Raw genomic sequence first — 18,583 nt, 5'->3', positions numbered from 1 at the left:
TTGTCCCCACTTTATTTACTGCCCCCTGCCTGTTTGGTCTATATAGCTTGGGAACTAATCAGTATTATTTTCCAGTTAAACATTTAGTACCTTAATCCTGTGGAAGGAGATACCATGTTGATTTAATAAATGATGAATGAATAAAAACAGTGAATAACATGTTGAACCCAGATCTCCCCTTCTCCACTTGTGTAACATGGAAGGAAGAGGAAAGAGCCCTTTACAGTTACATGTGAGACACAGTAGTCACACATGCAGTCCATATTCATTCTGTGCTGAGTGTGTAAGAACTATGCTCATGCCCTCCTGGAGCCTCAAAGAGGCCTCCAGAAACAATTTCATACCTTTTTCTAAATGCATAATCTTAGGACCAGTAATTGTGGGTCTTCCATTAGTGTAGCAAAAGGCTTTTCTATTCTTTTCTCAAGTATATTGTACTTCCAAGACCAATAAGGGGGATGAGAAGAGTGTATTAATATTTAGCCCTTTACTGTCCAACTTAACCTGTGTGATAGCCAAACTCCAAGAAACCCCCAGTGATTCAAGCCCTTGTGTAGTTCCTTCCATAATAAATATGATTTATCTTTGTAACCAGTAGGACTTTGTACAAGTGACAAAGTGTGGCTTCTGATGTTAGGTTATAAAAGACATTGTGGTTTCTGCCTTTCCCTATCTTGGATCACTTGCTTTGGGGAAGGAAACTAGCTGCTATGTAATGAGAATACTCTAGTAACTCTATGGAAAAGTCCATGTAGCAAAGAAGTAAGATTTTCTGCCACAAACTTGCACTAAATTGCCAGTCATGTGAGTGAGCCACCTTGGAATTGGATCCTCCAGCCCCACTCAAACCTTCAGATGAACCAGCACCACCAGCACCAACCAAAAACTTGACTTCAGTTTTGAAAGAGACTGTAGCCATAACAAACCTGCTAGCCTACTCGTGGATTCCTGATCCCCAGAAATTTGAGAAACAAAAAATATTTGTTGTTTCAAGCTGCCAGGTTTGAGGGTAATCTGTTCTACAGCAAAAGATAACAAATATACCAGGAACTTTGATTCAAGGAAGAAATGTTGGTTTCTCTTATTGTGAAAGTAATAATACGTGCTTGTTGCAAATTTCAAACATAGATATATGTGACCTAGAAAATAAAAATACCCAGTTATTCCACCTTCTTTGCAATTTATGACGAATAGTTCCAGATTTTCTCCAAGTAGATACTAATATGTATACATGTGTATATACAAACATACATGTGTTGTGATTTGTTAATACAGACTAGATCATATTAAACATACTGTCCTGCAACTTGTAGATTTTCTTTAACAACTTACCATGGTACATCTTCCATTTAAGTTCATATAAATCTATGTCATTTGTTAGTATATCTTCATATATTTTGTTGTGTGGTCTTATCCATTTCTTACTAGAGGATATTTGGGCTGTTTCCAGTTTCTACAAATACAAAGCATCATACAGTGGATAAGCATGTAGATAAATCTGTGGGATATATTTCTGGAAACAGAAATGTGGATCAAAAGTAGACACACTAGGGGATGCCTGGGTGGCTCAGCAGTTTAGTGCCTGCCTTTGGCCCAGGGCATGATTCTGGAGTCCTGGGATCGAGTCCTGCATCAGGCTCCCTGCATGGAGCCTGCTTCTCCCTCTGCCTGTGTCTCTGCCTCTCGCTCTCTCTGTGTCTCTCATGAATAAATAAATAAAATCTTTAAAAAATAAAAAGTAGACACACTTAAAATTCTGATAGATATTTTCAGATTGCCCTCCCCAAAAGCTGTATCCCAAAGTTGTACCAAGGAATGTAAATGTCTATTTCCCAACACCCTCAACAGCATTGGGTATCCGCAATCTTTGACAATCAGGCAAGTGAAAAATGATTTATTGCATTCTTTTGTGTTTGATTACTATCTTTTCACATCTAGCTATTGGTGTTTCTTCTGTTTGGGATTGTCCATCTCCTTTGCTAATCTTGATACTAGATTATTTGTCTTACGTATTGGTTTGTAAGGACAGTTTGTCAGTCAGCATGTTAACCTCTCTACCTAAAACATATTTTCTAGAAAATTTACCCCAACTTATCATCAAAACCAACTTTAACATTTTAGAATCATATTTAGGAGCTTTTTTGTCTTAACCCAATGATGTGTGTTATACCAAGTATAAAAGAGGCTTTATAACTTAATTTGAAAGTAGTTAGAATGAAAATTTTAAATAAAGCATTTCCTATGTGTACAAGTGTTAACTGTTACTGTGTTTATCTTGGGTATCAGTGGCCTGGTTGATTTGGATTTTTACTATTTCCTTCTAGTTTCCTGAATACTATATTCACCGCATTCCCAGAAGCCGTGAGGTTCGGCAGTCCTGGCTCTCCACAGTGGTTACCACCTTGTACTCCATGTGGCTCTCCTTTCCCCTGACTCACAGAGTGAAGCCAGATTTGGTATGTATTACCATCACTAAGGAGATGGAAAGTCACACTCCTGTCGATCCTTTATTAGTAGTAGGACATAGTGTTTTCTTCAAAAGCTACTCTTTATCAGGGTGCCAGATTTTACACTAGACCTTTTATGTTAAAAATTGATCACATGAATGCACTCTGCTGAACGAGGTAAGATATTTATCTTCCCTTTCTAGCTATAACTTGAAGTCTAAATTTGCCCTCTTCCCTCCCCCTTCTCTTGTGGTGATAAGCCCTAACACGACAGTGTCTTTAACCAGTTTGTCTTCCTCTTCACCTATGGTTCCCAGGCCAACATTATGCATTTATCAGCCAGAAGAGAGCCAACTTTTTATTCCTTTTCAGTACTTTTTGTTTTTGTCAAGATTGGCTTACCAGGTTATGGTATGCACTGGGATGAATGTCCTACACATCCAAGTTGTTATAGGAAAGTAATACAGAAAACAGAATTTTTATAAAAACGTAATTATTACACTGTGTTCAACCTTACCTTCCTTATCATCTTAAGTTCTCTGTGGTCTTCAGGATAAAGTTCTGTTATTCAATTCTAAATGTATTTTATTTTTAAAGGTTTATTTATTTATTATTCATAGAGACACACACAGAGAGAAAGAGAGAGGAAGAGACATAGGCAGAGGGAAAAGCAGGCTCCCTGCAGGGAGCCCAATGTGGGACTTGATCCCGATCCAGGGATTCCAGGATGACACCCTGGGCTGAAGGCGGCGCTAAACCGCTGAGCCACCCGGGGATCCCCTCTAAATGTATTTTCGTAGACAATGGAGAGCAATGGATATGTTATCATAGTAGTGTACACAGTTCTTAAATAATACTTTCATTCCTATTTTAAGGCAGAATCCATTAATTGGCATAGTCTGAAAGGAAACTCTTTACTTGTTCTTCACATACACGAGTTCTGGCACAGCAGATGGTGTTCTTATGAGTAGTTGAACAGAAATGTGTTTAGCTTGATTTTGAAAGATCTCTGAGTTTGGTCATTGCCTTTCATCAGCTGGATTGCACTTCAAGTCCCTTCTTTAGATGAGAATTTTAAAATATGAATTATTCTACATGAGTAGTTTAGATTGTTTTTAAAAGATACAATTTACAAACAGTGAGATGCACAAATCTTTTTTTTCCTGAGTTTTATTTAAGTTATCTCTATCCAATGTGGGGCTCGAACTCTGAGATCAAGAGTCACATGCTGTCCCAATTGAGCCAACCAGGCGCCCCAAGAGATACACAGATCTCAAGTGTTTGATAGTTTGACCATATTCCTGTCAAGATAGAACAATTCTATCACTCTATAAAGTTTTCTCCTGCTTCTTGCCAGTCAGCCTCTATCCCTGAGCAGCCGCTTTCTGATTTCTGTCACCACAGATTAATTTTACTTATACTTATTTTTAAATTTTTGACAAAAAGAGTTTATTTCATAAGCTCCCACCACATTTTTAGTGTGTAGAATTTAGATATTTCCCTAAAAGATCATTATTGCCCAGAAAAATTTATTTCTAAAATTCCAAAGACAGTGGAAAAGAGAAAAAAGGTCTTGACATTTTAGGCAGGAAATTTGGGATTTATATTTACTGCATCACTAGAGGCCTGACCACCATGACAGGCAACAGCTAGCTTGAGTGTGGTTTAGGACTCTAAAGGGTTAAGGCTCAGAAGGAAGTAGTGACAGAGGTGGATGATGTGTGTTGCAGACAGAGGAGCTCTGGTGACTGCCTGACCGAAGTATTTGATACCCTTGTAGTAGAAAGAGTAACCGGTGGGGCTTTAGGACACTTGGTCCCAGGCCCATGTTGGCTTTTATTTCATTTTAGTCAGTTCTCTTCTGGGCCTCATTCTTTACCTTAAAACTAAAGGATTGTACTAGATATCTTCTCAGTTTCCTTCTGACTTTAGTCTAAAATTTTATGAGTGCTATAAATTTGCTCATAAAAAGTGAAAGGGGAAAAAAACTATTATGATGTTTCTAAAGGAGTAAGAGTGAAAAGGGGTAGGGGGATATTAAATACTCAATTTCCATTTGGAACTGAGTTAGTTAAAAGAAATTATTTCAAACCTGAGCATTTTCCGATCAGCTGCTCTGATACAGTTGGCTTCACAAAATCAATTGGCACTTAATGAAATCCCCTTCACTTTACAGAGAAAAGCTAATAGTTAAGAGACCTTTTTTACTATAACATGCAGATCTTTCTTGTATTCTTCTTTGGCTTTCTTATGACTTCCATCACAAAGCATTATTCCTTCTTTACTTGTTTAGGGGGGAAAAAGTGAAAGAAAAACCCACTCTTGGGAGAGATAGCAGCATCAGACCTTAAATCACTGGAGTTAGCTGAACGGCCAGGTGCCTTTCTGCTCTGCGTTAAACTGTGTGCACCTGAGTCTGCTGCACACTCAGCTGTGTCTCTACATCATTTTGCCATCAATAAAATACAAACACAGGCACTTTCCTTTTTGTTCCAGAATGAGTGCTGAATAATAGAACATTTTAATGTTTTTCAAGTGGAAATTCCATCTAGTGTATATTGGGTACTGTTCATTGAGCACTTAGATGTGCCAGATGTAGTACGAGTATGAGTGCTTGCATCCCTGCTGTATGAGATAGGAAGTGCTGTGGTTCACATTTACTGGGTGAGGAAACTGAGGCACTGAGGTGGGAGGTTACTTGCCCAGAGTTTGCACAACAAAAAAATAATGGAGCTAGGAATAAATAAACAAACAAACAAGCCAGGAAACAATGGAGCTAGGAATAAAAAATAAATAAATAAATAAATTGAAATAAATTAAAATAAAATAAGCCAGGCCTTGCTGATTCCAAAGCTCAAGGCATTAACCACTGAACTGTGTGCCACTTTGCTTCTGGCTCACACCATGGACGCTACTATATTCATTCATTTGTACCAATTAAGAATCAATTGATACATTATTTTCTTTTATTTAAAGATTTTATTTATTCATTCATGAGAGATACGGAGAGAGAGAGGCAGAGACAAGCAGAGGGAGAAGCAGACTCCATGCAGGGAGTCCAATGTGGGACTCGATCCCAGGACCCCGGGATCACGACCTGATCCAAAGGCAGATACTCAATCGCTGAGCCTCCCAGGCACCTGATACATTACTTTTTAAAATAAGTTACATGAAATATCACTCCCCCTAAGTAGTAGTATAAAATGAAAATAAATCCCCAAAACTCCCAAGTACCTGCTTTCATAGAGGTTTAACACTGATATAAATGAATAATAGCATGTGTCATGTATATTTGTCAGAATATCTTTAAAACAAAGTGGTACTAGAAATGGGAAATAATACTATTAAAGAAGTATTATTACAGAATTCTACAAATGAGATTGACTTGGAAAATTAAAATTCATATTTACCAGTTTCCTGTTAGAGAAATATGTACACATTAAACCATTGTGAGGATATGGACTGTTTCATGCCTTAATTGACTGTTTTGGGAGACCTCAGCCTAATCTCCGCCAATAATTTGAAAGGATAGTTTCTTTTTTTATAAGATCATCAGATACTTTTTAGGTGCTTCTAATATTTCACAGGTCATATTTTTTAAGAAATAGGATTTTGCCACGCATCTGTGAACAGCCGTCATAAGTTCATAAGACTGTTGTTGAGTTTGAAGATAATGGGACCAAAAACAGAGCAGTAGTTGCCAGCATCTGGGATTAACTACAAAAGGACTTAAAGGAACATTTTTGGGGTGAAAACTGTCCTGTATCTTGATTGTAGGGATGGTGGTTAGTTGATTGTATTTGTTAAAACTCAGACCTGTACACCAAAAAAGGGTAAGTTTTACTGTATGTAAATCGTACGTATCTCAATAAATTTTCATTTTAAAAAAGATAGAATGGATTAAAATGTGTATCATTGCCCAAAGCAGCACATTTAGCTTCCAGTAGTCTTATGTATATAGCCTTTCACTCACTATCTTTGAGTAAAAGTGATTTGATGAGTCATTGCTTACTGCTCTTGACACTAATCACTGCAATGTTTATAAGGCCTAAAGAAGTGGAGCAAATACTTGAATTGCATTGACAGCATTTGTCTAAAATTTCTGACATAAAACGTGGGACCTTTGTATTAAAAATCTGGGTCAAGAAGCATCAGAGAAAGCAAAAATAACACTTCATCAAATGAACTGAGATCTCTGGTCATTTTAGTCACTTACTGTTTTCTGTTTTTCTCTATTACCTTGGAAGCAGCAAATACAGTTAGGCAAATTTGGACTGCTGTATTATGTTTGATTCGTAGATGAATCTATGCTCAAAGTGGTAGTTTTTCAAAGTATACAGCAAGTGCCTGCCGTGTGCTACTTTTCCAGTTGGATATCTAATAGGCATCTGAAACTTTCTTAGTCCAAAATAGTAGATATTTCACACTCTTTCCCAATTTTAGCAAATTTGCTCAGTGAAATCCCCAGGAGATATCTTTGATTCCTCTTTCCCACACCCTACTTCCTGTGTTCAATAGCAAGCCCTACCAGCCATGTCTTTAAAATTTATCACCTGTCTGTTTATTTCTGTCCATTTGCACTGCCACCATGACGCCCTCTATTGCCTGGTCTCCCAGCCTGTCTGCGTATCTGCGTATGGAAGAAAGTTCATGTCCACCTGCAATTTCTTTACCACTTAACAATCAATGTAATTTTTTAAATGTAAATTAGATTCTGTTACTTTATACTCAAAAATCCTCCAGTGGTTTTCTATGCTGTTAGAGTAGAGTCCAAACTTAGTGGAGCCTGTGTGCTCTAGCCCTGACCTCCTTCTTTGACCTCTTCTCCTCTTCTCATCCCCTAGTTCACTATGTGCCAGCCACACCTGCCTTCTTTTTTTTTTTTTTTTTAAACAAACCCAGCTGATTCATATCTCAGAGCCTTTGTACTTGCTTTTCTGTGCTTGGGACTCTTCTGATCTAAACATAACCAGATCCCTTTTGTTCTTTGAGCTCAAGTGTTACCTCCTTACAAAGACCTGATTGCTAGCAGTTCAGCTAATGTCCTCATCCTCTATCCTGCTTTATTTTCTTCAAAGTACTAATCCCAATAAAAGTTATCTTTTTTATGTATTTGTTTATCATCATTCCATAAGAAACTGTGCCTGCCTTGTTCACTGTTAGGGAATGGTGCCTGGCCCAGGGTAGCCACTCAGCACATATCTTACTTAGATAAATGTTCCAGTCACTGTGCTGGTTACTCAGGATGCAAACATATGTGAGACATGGGCCTTGCCCTCGGAGAGCTTATACTCTAGTGGAGGAAACAAATGGGAAAGTAATTGTAATTCAGTATGCCAAGTTCCTTAGTAGTAGCAAGTCCAAATTGCCATAGAAGTATCAGAAGAGGATGCCAATGGTTGGTTCATTCCCAAATATTTGTTGAGGTCCTACTCTGTGCCAGGATTTATACTCTGTGTGAGAGATATAAAAGTAAGCACAGTAGGCAGCAGTCTTGCCTATAGCTGGATGGTTACAGTGTGATAATCCTCTCTGGGGAGTGAGGTAAGGCTTCAGAGTAGAGATGACATTTAAGCAAAGGTGGATGGAAGAGAGAATAGAAAAAGGTCATTTTAAGAAGAGCAAAAGTAATAAGTCAGGTGAGTAAAAGTCACATACTGTACATAAATTTGAAACCTTTGACTACACCTTTATTAATTGGCATTTTACATATAACATTGTTATTAGAAATCAGTAGGACCTAGACCTTAAGAACTCAGTACAAGTAATAAGTAGTTATTTTTACAAAACTAAATATCATAGGTACTGTTAAGATGGCATACTTGGCTTTTTTCTTTAAAATCCCCATAAACAGGCATTTTTCATTGAAATTTCAGTAGTTAAAGGAAATAACCACTTCACCATTTTATTATCATGTAGATTTATGAGAATGGATCCACCTAAAAGTGATATTTTTAAAATCTTTTAGAAAAAATAATTATTGAGCAATGCCTGGGTGGCTTAGTCAGTTTAACATCCGACTCTTGATCTCAGCTCAGATCTTGATCTTAGGGTCATTAGTTCAAGCCCCAAACTGAAAAAATTACCGAGCTATTCTGATCTGTCTGGCACTCTCCTGAGTACTTTACATTCATTAACTCATTTAATTTTCCTAACAGTCTCCTGACATAGTATTCTTTATCTTCATACCATAGATGAGGAGCCCAAAGTCCAGCGTGGTCTAAGTAACCAGGGTCACAGAGCTAATCAGTGTAGCTTAACTCTGGCTCTCTTTAGAAATGTATCAGATTCTGTCAGAATTAGCTAACTTGCTCAATTCAGAACTTAACTAGTCTTTTTTTAAACATCTGTATTGCAGTAGGCACTGAAGGGGGTTAACGCAATATAGCCTGTGTCTTTGAGAAGCTTTTATTTAGTTAGCTTCAAGAAAAATAGTAAAAAAAAAAAAAAAAAAAAAAAACACAGGTAGACATGAAATAGAGAGTAATTCTATTGGAAAAAACCTATTTAGATCAGAAATTTTTCTTCCATCTCTGTAGCTATAGCTTGTTTTGCTACTTGAGATTCTTTTTAAAAAACATTTGAACACATTTTTAAAGCTTTTTTAACATTTTGAAATAATTATAGATCCCAAGAAGGTGCAGAAATAATACATAGAGTTTCATGTACTCCTCACCCAGCTTCCCCTAATGGAGACAAATATAACCGTAGTACAATGTCAAAGCCAGAAAATGTGTATTATTAGTACAATACTGTTAACAACCAGACTATACTCACTTTTCCCTGTTTTTTATATACATTCACATGTGGTTGTATGTGTGTGTATGTATAGTTCTGTGCTACCTTATTCATGTATTTATTTGTGTAACTACCGCCAAAATCAAGATATAAAACTGTTTCGTCACTGCAGAGGAAGTCCCCTGTACTTCCCTCATCCCTGTCTCTTGGCAGCCACTGATCTGCTTTCCAGCTATACAATTTGCCATTTCAAAAATGTTCTATAAATAGAATTAAACAGTGTGAAACCTTTTGAGGTTGACATTTTTTGCCAACTATAATGGTCTTGAGATTTTTTTTTTGCATGTATCAGTAATTCCTTTTTATTGGTGAATAGAATTCCATTGTACAGATGCACAGTTTGCTTAGCCATTCATGCATTGAAGGACATTTGAATTGTTTTCAGTTGCTGCTGTAAGTAAAACTACTATGAACATTTACGTACAGGTTTTTGTATAATGATTAAGTTTTCATTTCTGTAGGTAAATGCCCACAAATGAGATTGTTGAGTCTGATAGAAAGTTCAAACTAAATTTTGTAAGAAACTGCCAGACTATTTTCCATAGTGACTATACCATTTTACATCTCACTAGCAGTGTACAAGAGATCCAGTTTCTCTACCTTCTCTCTAGATTTCTTGATATTATCATTACTTCTTATGTGTGCAGTGACACACCATTGTGGTTTTAATTTGTATTTCCCTATTTGCTAATGAATTTAAATATCTTCATGTACTTGTCATTAACATGCCTTCTTCATTGAGAGGTCTGTTCTAGTCTTTTTGCACAGTTTCAAACTGGGTTGTTTTACTTTTGAGTTTTAAGAGTTCTTGTCTATATTCTAGATATAAGGCTTTGTGCTGTATTGTGGTTTATAAATATTTTCTGCCAAGTCATAGTTTCTCTTTTCATCTTCCTAACAGGGACTTTCACAGAGCAAAAGTTTTATTTTGATGAAATCTAATTTGTCAATTTTTTTTTTTAATTTTGGTTGTCACATCTAAGAACTCAAGTGAAGCATTCTAGATTCTGCCTATCCCTAGATTCCAAAGATTTCCTCATTTCTTTCCTAAGAGCTATATAGTCTTATGTTTTACTTTTGAATCCATAGATAATTTTGAATCAGTTTTTGAATAAAATATAAGGTTTAGATGAAGGCTCATTTTGCCAATAGATGTCCAACATGATCTGTTTTAAAAAACAAAAACGAAACAAAAAAACAACTTTCCTTCCTCCATGGAATTGCTTTTGCCTCTTTGTCAAAAATCAGTTGGAAATTTTTTTTAAGAATTAGTGTGGTGTGTTTGTGTTTATCTATTCCTGGACTCTCCATTTCATTGATCTCTATGTCCCTCTGCCAGTACAACACTATTATGAATGATATAGCTGTATATAGTAATTCTTAACTTCAAATCGAGTTATTTCTTCCACTGTATTCTTTTTTAAAATTATTTTAGCTCTTCTAGTTCCTCTGCCTTTCTGTGTAAATTTTGGAATAAGCTTGTTTATATAAATACAACAAAATTTTGCTGGGATTTTGACAAGAATTACAATATATGTATGCATCACTTTTAGGGAAATTGACATCTCTGTTGAGTCTTGCAGTCCATAGCCATTGTATGTCTGTACATTTTTTTTTAAGATTTTATTTATTTATTCATGAGAGACACAGAGAGAGAGAGAGAGAGGCAGAGACACAGACAGAGGGAGAAGCAGGCACCATGCAGGGAGCCTGACATGGACTCGATCCCGGGTCTCTAGGATCATGCCCTGGGCTGAAGGCGGCGCTAAACGGCTGAGCCATCGGGGCTGCCATATTTGTACTTTTAATTTAGGTCTTCTTTTATTTCTTTCATCATCATTATGTAATTTTCTGTATATAGACCACATACATATTTTTTAATTGATATCTTAGCATTTTACTTTTTTGGAATGATTGTAAATTATAAATAGTATTATGTTTTTAGTTTTGGTTTCTACTTCTACATGTCTGTTGCTAACATCTAGAAATACAGTTGATCTTTGTTTTTTGTTTTTATGATAGTCACACAGAGAGAGAGAGAGAGGCAGAGACACAGGCAGAGGGAGAAGCAGGCTCCATGCACCAGGAGCCCGATGTTGGATTCGATCCCGGGTCTCCAGGATCACGCCCTGGGCCAAAGGCAGGCACCAAACCGCTGCGTCACCCAGGGATCCCTGATCTTTGTTTTTTTTTATCTCATATCTTGTGATCTTGCCTAACTCATATATTAAATCCTAAGAATTTTTAAAATATATATCCTGGGATATTCTAGACAATCTCATATTCTGCATATAGGGAAAATTTTTCCCTTCCAACCATTATATCATTTATTTCATTTTCTTGCCTTATCGCAGTGGCTAGGACTTCTAGTATTATAGTCAATAAGAGTGGTGAGAGCAGGCATCTTTGTCTTGTTCCAGGTTTTAGGAGAAATGCATTCACTCTTTCACCACTAAGGATGATGTCAACCGTGGGTTTTTATAGATGTTCTTTGTCAAGTTGAGAAAGTTTCCCTTTGCTGTTAGTTAGGGTTCTCCAGAAAAACTGAACCAGAAAGTGGTGCAGGATTTTATTCAGCCTCTTTGTTCTATTCAGGTCTTCAATTAAGTGGATAAGGACAATCCACATTAGTTGAGAGAGCAATCTGTTTTACTCAGCCTACCAATTCAAACACTCATTTCACCCCCAGAATACCCTCACAGACATACCCAGAATATTTGACCCCATTGCCCCGTCAACTTGACACATAGTATTAACCATCACAACCTCTGTTCCTAATTTGCTGCAAATGAAAAAATTAATGTCATTAGTGATATTGACTTGCCAGGAACTTTCTTTTTTCCCTGAATTGCTGTTACTTGATTCTCTTGTATAAGAACTTCATCTCTTATCATATTTTTTGGTAATCAAAAACCTCTATAACATGTTCAAAGGAAACGTAGCTGGACAAAATAAATTTTGTCAGGTTTTTTTGCATCAACTAATATATGATATGTGATTTTTCTTTAACCTATTAATATTGTGCATTACCTTGATGTTTCAAATATTGAAACACACTTGTATTCTTGGGATTAAATCTCACCTGATCATGTTATAATTCTTTTATATATATATATATATATATATAAAAGAATTATATGTGTGTATATATATATATATATACACACACACATACACACACATATATATACATATATATACATACATATACATATACATATATATATCTGGATTTGACTTACCAGTAATTTGTTGAGAATTTTAATGATGATAGTCGTGAGTGGTATTGGTCTTTAGCTTTTTGCTTGGGACTCTTTTTGTCCGATTTTGGTCTTGAGATAATAGTAGCCTTATAAAATGATTGAGAAGTGTTTCACCCTCTTTGTTTTCTGGAATATTGTTTAGAATTGATATTAATTTTCTTTTAAATGTTTGGTAAAACTCCCCAGTTAAGCCATCTGACCCTGAAGATTTCTTTTTCAGAAGCTTGTTGTGGATTACATTTCTTTAATAGTTATAAGATTATTCAGATAATCTGTCTCATGTTGGGTGAATTTTGGTAGTTTGTGATTTTCAAGGAATTAGTCCATTTCATCTAAATTATTACGAGCATAGAGTTGTTTATGGTATTCCCTTATTGCTTTTTTTTTTTTTTTACCAGCTTTAGGATCTGTAATTACTTCCTCTGTTTCTTTCTTGATATTGGCAAAATCTGTCTTCTCTTCTCTTTTTACATTTGTCATTCTTGCTAGAGATTTATCAATTTTGTTGATCTATTTGAAGAGTCAGCTCTTTTTTTCACTCATTTTTTTCTGCTCTTCATTGTTTCCTTTCTTCTGGTTGCTTTGAGTTCATTTTGCTCTTTTGGTTTCTAAAGGTAAGGGCCTAGATATTGATTTAAGAAATTTCCTCTTCTCTAATATAAGGATTTAGTGCTACAAATTTCTCTTTCGCACTGTTTTAGCTTCATCCTACAAATGTGGATATGTTGCATTTTCATTTTCTTTAGTTCCAACTTTTTTTTTATTTTCTTTGAGTCTTCTTTGACCCATGGATTTAGAGTGCTTTGCTTAATTTCTAAGTACTTGGAGGTTGTTGTTGTTGTTTTTTTCCTATTATCCTTCTGTTATTGATTTCTAGTTTGATCCCATTGTGGTCAGGAAACCCTGCTCTGTTTTTAAATATTTCATGTTTGTTTTATGATCCAGGATACAGTCTGTCTTGGTGAATACTCCATGGATGCTTGAAAAGAATGTATATCTTACTCTTGTGTGGAATATTCTGGAATTGTCTGTTACATGTTAGCTGGTGGACAATGTTGTGGTGTTCTTCTGTATCTTCACTGATTTTCTACTTAACATGTCTACTGATAGCCACAAGAGACATGGAACACTTTGTTAGCCCTTCTAAAACCACGGCTAACTAGGCCCATTGATCTTGGCCCTTCATAATCTGTTGTCTGCCCTTTTCCCCTTATTGTAATTGACACGTTGATCTCTCAGTAATATGAATTTTAAATACTCTTTGTAGTTCCCTGTTTGCATCTTGAAACCCCAAAATTTCTTCACTGTTGTATCTTCTTTGGTTTCTCCTAAAGATAGGAGTCTTTAAGTCAGTCTTTTAGTGAGTAGACTGATCTGGTACTCTCTTGAAAATATACTCCTGAGGAGAAATTAGTGTGTTTCAAGGAGGAGAAGAGAAAGTTGAAATTGAGAGATTAGTAGTCATTAAGCTACAGTCAGAGAACTGCCTGTGTTGGGGGAAAAGATCTGTACAGTTCTCGAGGGCAAGGGCTGTGTATTTTTGTTTTTCCCATGGTCCCTTCCTAGAAAAGTGCCTTCCACATATTTGCGGAATGACTTAAAAATAAATGAATGAATACTGGATGGTGTGAGTCATCACAAAAACAAAGACACCCACTCCCTAAACTGCTACTCTTCTCAGGCTTTATTGAGTGTCTGAAAGACCAGAAGAAGGGTTTTGCGAGTCCACAGTGTTTGATTACTGGCTTCATTCCAACCTGGCTGTTGTTAAATGAAATATTCAGGCAAAGAGCTCTGCATACAAAAATGAAACCTAATTTAATTTTTAATCAAGTAAAAAATAAATTTCAGATTCTACATGTATAACAAATTGGAAAGAAATGGACCATTTCAGCCTAATACTCTGCCTCTTTGCCTGAAGCTGAAGCTGGTTTAATTCGCCATGACAAATTTAGATGTATTTATTACATGTACACTCATGCTTTGTATGAAAGAAGACCATTATTTTTCTTAGTCTTTTTTTCCTATGTTCCATACCCAGTTTGAGCTGTGAAATGTCTAAGTTCAGTAGCAAATTGATGACATAGAGAGTGGATTATTGTCCATAAGTGGCATACTGTGATTTTTTTTTCATTAGATATTTTCTATGGTGAGCCACAAACTGGGCGGCACTGGGATTACCACTGTTTGCATAGCATATAAAATTTTTATTGGCCTATTGATTGACATGTGTTTGAAACATTAAGAAGTCAATTAACTTCTTGTTGACTTGCCAGAATCCTTACAGGAACTTTCTTTTTTCCCTGAATTGCTGTTAGTTTGATCCTCTTTGTATAATGAACTTCATCTGGTATTATATTTTTTGGTAATCAAAAACCTTTATAACACGTTCAAAGGAAACGTAGCTGGACAAAGAAAAAGTCAGCTGACCCAAGATGCCTATCTGTAAATGGAGTTAAGTGAGAATAAGATTTTTCCAGCCAAGTCAAATAAGAAATGATTAGACTGCAATTATCTCCCGCTTTATGTTTTTCAGGATTAATGAAATCATACTTGTGAGACATTTGTTTAAATTTGTTCGATTCCTATACCTTTGCTAACCAGTCCCCTGTAACACAGTAAAATAATGGCAGTGTTCCTTTGACCCAGCTTGTATTTCTCCTTGGTACATGCACTATAAACTTAGTAACTTTCATGAAGATATAGAAAAACCAATTCTATTATACGTGCATTTAGCAAGTCGGATGATGGTTAGAGTCCACTATGAGAAGCGATTCTATGTGAAAATCCTCCCACGTATCTGGTTTCTTCTGACTGACAGGCTGCCTCTCCCAGCTGCATGGTGAAATTACCAGCTGTGCCACTGACACATTGGCTGGGTGACAACCCGTAGCTGCTTCCATCCACAAACGAACTATTTAATTTAAACATTATGACTTCTGTTTCACATTTTGAGTGACCTCAGAACAAAATCTGGGTCAGAATTAGGCTGTATGTAACCAGAGATTGCTTTGAGTTGTTTTTATTTTTCTCCACTTTAGGGGATTCTCCAAAGCTTGAGAATGATTTTTCTCTCCTTTCTAAATTGATCCTTTTTCCACTTGGCAAACATTACGTTTTTCCTCTCTGCAGAAGCCAGCGTGGCTTTGCCTACCGGTTTTCTCTCTCATTTCACTTTGCCTGCTTCACTGTCTGAGTTTGTCACCGTTCCAGCCCATCACAGGCATATGTGAGCACCAGGCCTGATGGGGCCTCTTCCTTTCAGGGTGAAAGCTAGCATGTTTTCCTAAGGATAACAATGTGACTACAGTGAAAACAAAAACGAACGTTGAAGGAAAAGGAATTCAGTCGTGAGAGGATGCGAAAGGGAAGCGTGATGAAAACAAAGCTGTTTCCAAAGAAAGGACTCATGTGCAGCCAGAGGCAGTGAACTTGGAGAGCCTTGGCCTTGTGGGAAAGGCGGTGGGAGGCCCAGGCAGCTAAGTGAGAACTGGGGGGCGGGGGGGGGGGGTGGGGAGTGGAGAAGAGAAAGGAGATCTTTGAAATGATCCTCAATTAAGTATGTGATTCCTAGAGCCAGTCCCAGTTTCACAGCCTCTCCAGGGCCTACTTTAAAGTTTCAAATGAATCCAGATAGCTCTATTTATATAGCATCTGAAAATCAATAAAGTGCCATTTGTGTTTAGCATTTTGAAAATCTCTTTTTGGTCCTGAGGGGAAAAGGAAGAGAAAGGAGCACAGAGAGAACACAAATAGTTGAACATGGTATGGGAACGCTTAGTTGGGAAGGCTGGGGCAGTCCAAGTCAAGTGCACTCTTGAAAGATTTGGAGATGGCCAGGACCAGAGCTGGAATGGAAGCAGCTGGGAGAGTTTTTGGAATTGAATGCAGACTGTGAACTCCTTGAGGAAAGGTAAGGTACATTACTCATCTTGGCAATCTCAGCACCTATTAAAGAGAAGTCGGGGAGGAGGGATATAGAAAGGAAAGAGAGAAACTGTGAAAACTTAGTGATGACTGCTTAGAGCTTACTTAAGTGGAGTGGAAAAAATAAAATGAAACAACAACAACAAAAAAAAACATTGCAGAACTGCTCTTGGTGAACTTTTGCACCCACTGAATTAATCCCTGGAACTCATCTCATCTAAGGATTTTTTTGATAGTGCATTTCCGAAGTGTTAAATGTTGCCTTTGTCAAAGAAAGCAGAAGGAAGTGGAGAGTTTCTCATTCATCTTACGCAGAATACTGTTGGTTTACTTTATTTTTTTTATCAAGATGCAGTTCACACAAGACAACATAAAATGAACCATTTTAAAGTGTACTAGTCAGTGACAGTGAGTACATTCACTGTGCTGTGCAACCACCGCCTATAATAGGCTCTGAAACATTTCATCAACACTTGCTTTACTCTAATGCCTGAGTGTCATGGGATCACTTAGGGCTTTGTCTTTATAAGAAAGAAAGAAGAGAGAGAGAGAGAGAGATATGCACACATACCTAGTCAGTGTTTTGTAAAGCCTCTGGAGACTAAATGCCATCTCCTTCATTGTCTTTTGAATTTCTCATCGCCTTCATTGCCTTCCCCCACAAGACAGTAGCTAAAACTGTACCTTTTAAGGCTAACATTTCCTCTTTAGCAGTTGCTTTTTGGTGATTTATTTTTCTCCTGGCCTCCTGGTATAATCCTTATTTAAGTAGCATGAATACAGTGAAACTACCTGGTCATGGATTTCTTTTTCTTTTCTTTTCTTTTTTTTTTTTTAAGATTTATTTATTGGAGAAAGAGAGAGTGAGCACAGGTATGGGGATGGTCACAGAGGGGCGGAGGGAGAAGGAGAGAGAGAATCTCAGGCGACTCCCTGCTGAGCATGGAGCCTGACTTGGAGCTCCATTTAACAACCCTGAGATCATGACCTGAGCCGAAATCAAGAGTCAGATGCTTAACCAACTGAGCCACCCAGGTGCCCCTGGATTTCTTTTTCTAGTATTAGACATGTATGAAGTTAAATCAGCTGTAGAAAACTTATTCTCTACATGGAGCATGAGATTTAGGATCCTACTTGCACCAGGACAGCATTTTATAGATGTAAGCCATGTGCTTTTTGCCTTCCATGGAGCCTTTTTCATGGGGTCAAAAGAACAAACTCTGATTTTCTCTAAGGCATATTGGCAAATAATTATAAAAATATTCTTCAAAAGGACCTTCCAGTCAGGGTTGGGGAAACTATGACTATCCTAGGATTACTGAGGGGAATGAGTAAACACCTTACAAATTTCAAATGTTGTTGTGGCTTACAGACAAAGATGTTTTAGCATTATGGTTAGAGGAGTTTGAAGGGTTGGATTTGAAACAGGTTAGAGAGCTTGAGCTGTTATTATTGCACACACTCTTAAAAAGACCAAAAAGTTCCCTGCTGATAAGACCTTTGAATTACAGAAAGAACATGTTGTGACTGATCATTCCTTTTAAGAAATGTGAATACCAGATTTATAAGATTCATATGTTTATGATGTCAAAATTTCCATATTCTGTCATAAAGAATGAAATCTGCAGGGGGATCAGCTGTAGAATTGCAAAGGGCAGCAAATTCCGTTTGTTAGCAGAATACCGTTTTGCGTTCTTGGTCTTCCTGACTTCACATTTAAGCGATTTATACAGATCTTTGACAAAGCAATTTTTTAAAAATATTTACAGCCAACAGTTTGTGAAAACAGGTTTGGCCTTATGGGCTAAATAATTGCTTTTCTCTAAAGACAGGTGTCACATGCTCAGATCAATTGTGTCCACATCTTCAAAGCTCCAGATGCTGCTTTTCAAAAGATTTGCTTACACAATACAGGATTTTGTAGATAAGTCGTGTTCGCGGAGGCAGTGCCCAGGGCTCAGGGGACTTGGTCTGGTGCTGTTTTATTATTCCGAAGCCAGCTGTCCTGTTTGAGCTTTTCAAGGAGCCATGATTCAGCCTCTGTGGAAGTCACATGGGAAAAAAAAATTCCTTAGGGCACCCTGCTGGAGGACAGAATTGGAGTGGATGGGCACTGGGAGTCGGTAGAGGTATGGTGTGCCCTCCTCT

General features: G+C 37.1%; 1 protein-coding gene across 13 annotated transcripts in view; it reads left to right on the top strand.

Annotated features, from left to right (window-relative positions):
- The window catches only part of ALG14 (ALG14 UDP-N-acetylglucosaminyltransferase subunit), a 213,360-nt gene that overhangs the window by 123,321 nt on the left and 71,456 nt on the right, over window positions 1-18,583 (top strand). For 9 of the 13 annotated variants that reach the window (XR_012035119.1, XR_012035121.1, XR_012035118.1 and 6 more), the window contains one exon: window positions 2,325-2,456. Coding sequence is in view for 9 of the 13 variants with exons in the window: in XM_072834613.1 (XP_072690714.1) it covers window positions 2,325-2,456 (132 nt within the window). In the remaining 4 variants the exon portion in view is untranslated. Of the gene's footprint in view, window positions 1-2,324; window positions 2,459-4,740; window positions 4,926-6,034; window positions 6,304-18,583 lie in introns of those variants that run through there. The other 4 variants (XM_072834612.1, XM_072834611.1, XM_072834609.1 and 1 more) reach the window with 4 other exon arrangements.

This window comes from Canis lupus, chromosome 8, assembly GCF_048164855.1.
Source record: "Canis lupus baileyi chromosome 8, mCanLup2.hap1, whole genome shotgun sequence".
Taxonomy (NCBI): domain Eukaryota; kingdom Metazoa; phylum Chordata; class Mammalia; order Carnivora; family Canidae; genus Canis; species Canis lupus.
Note: the sequence above shows the minus strand (reverse complement) of the source record. Positions and strands in the feature narration are given on the sequence as shown.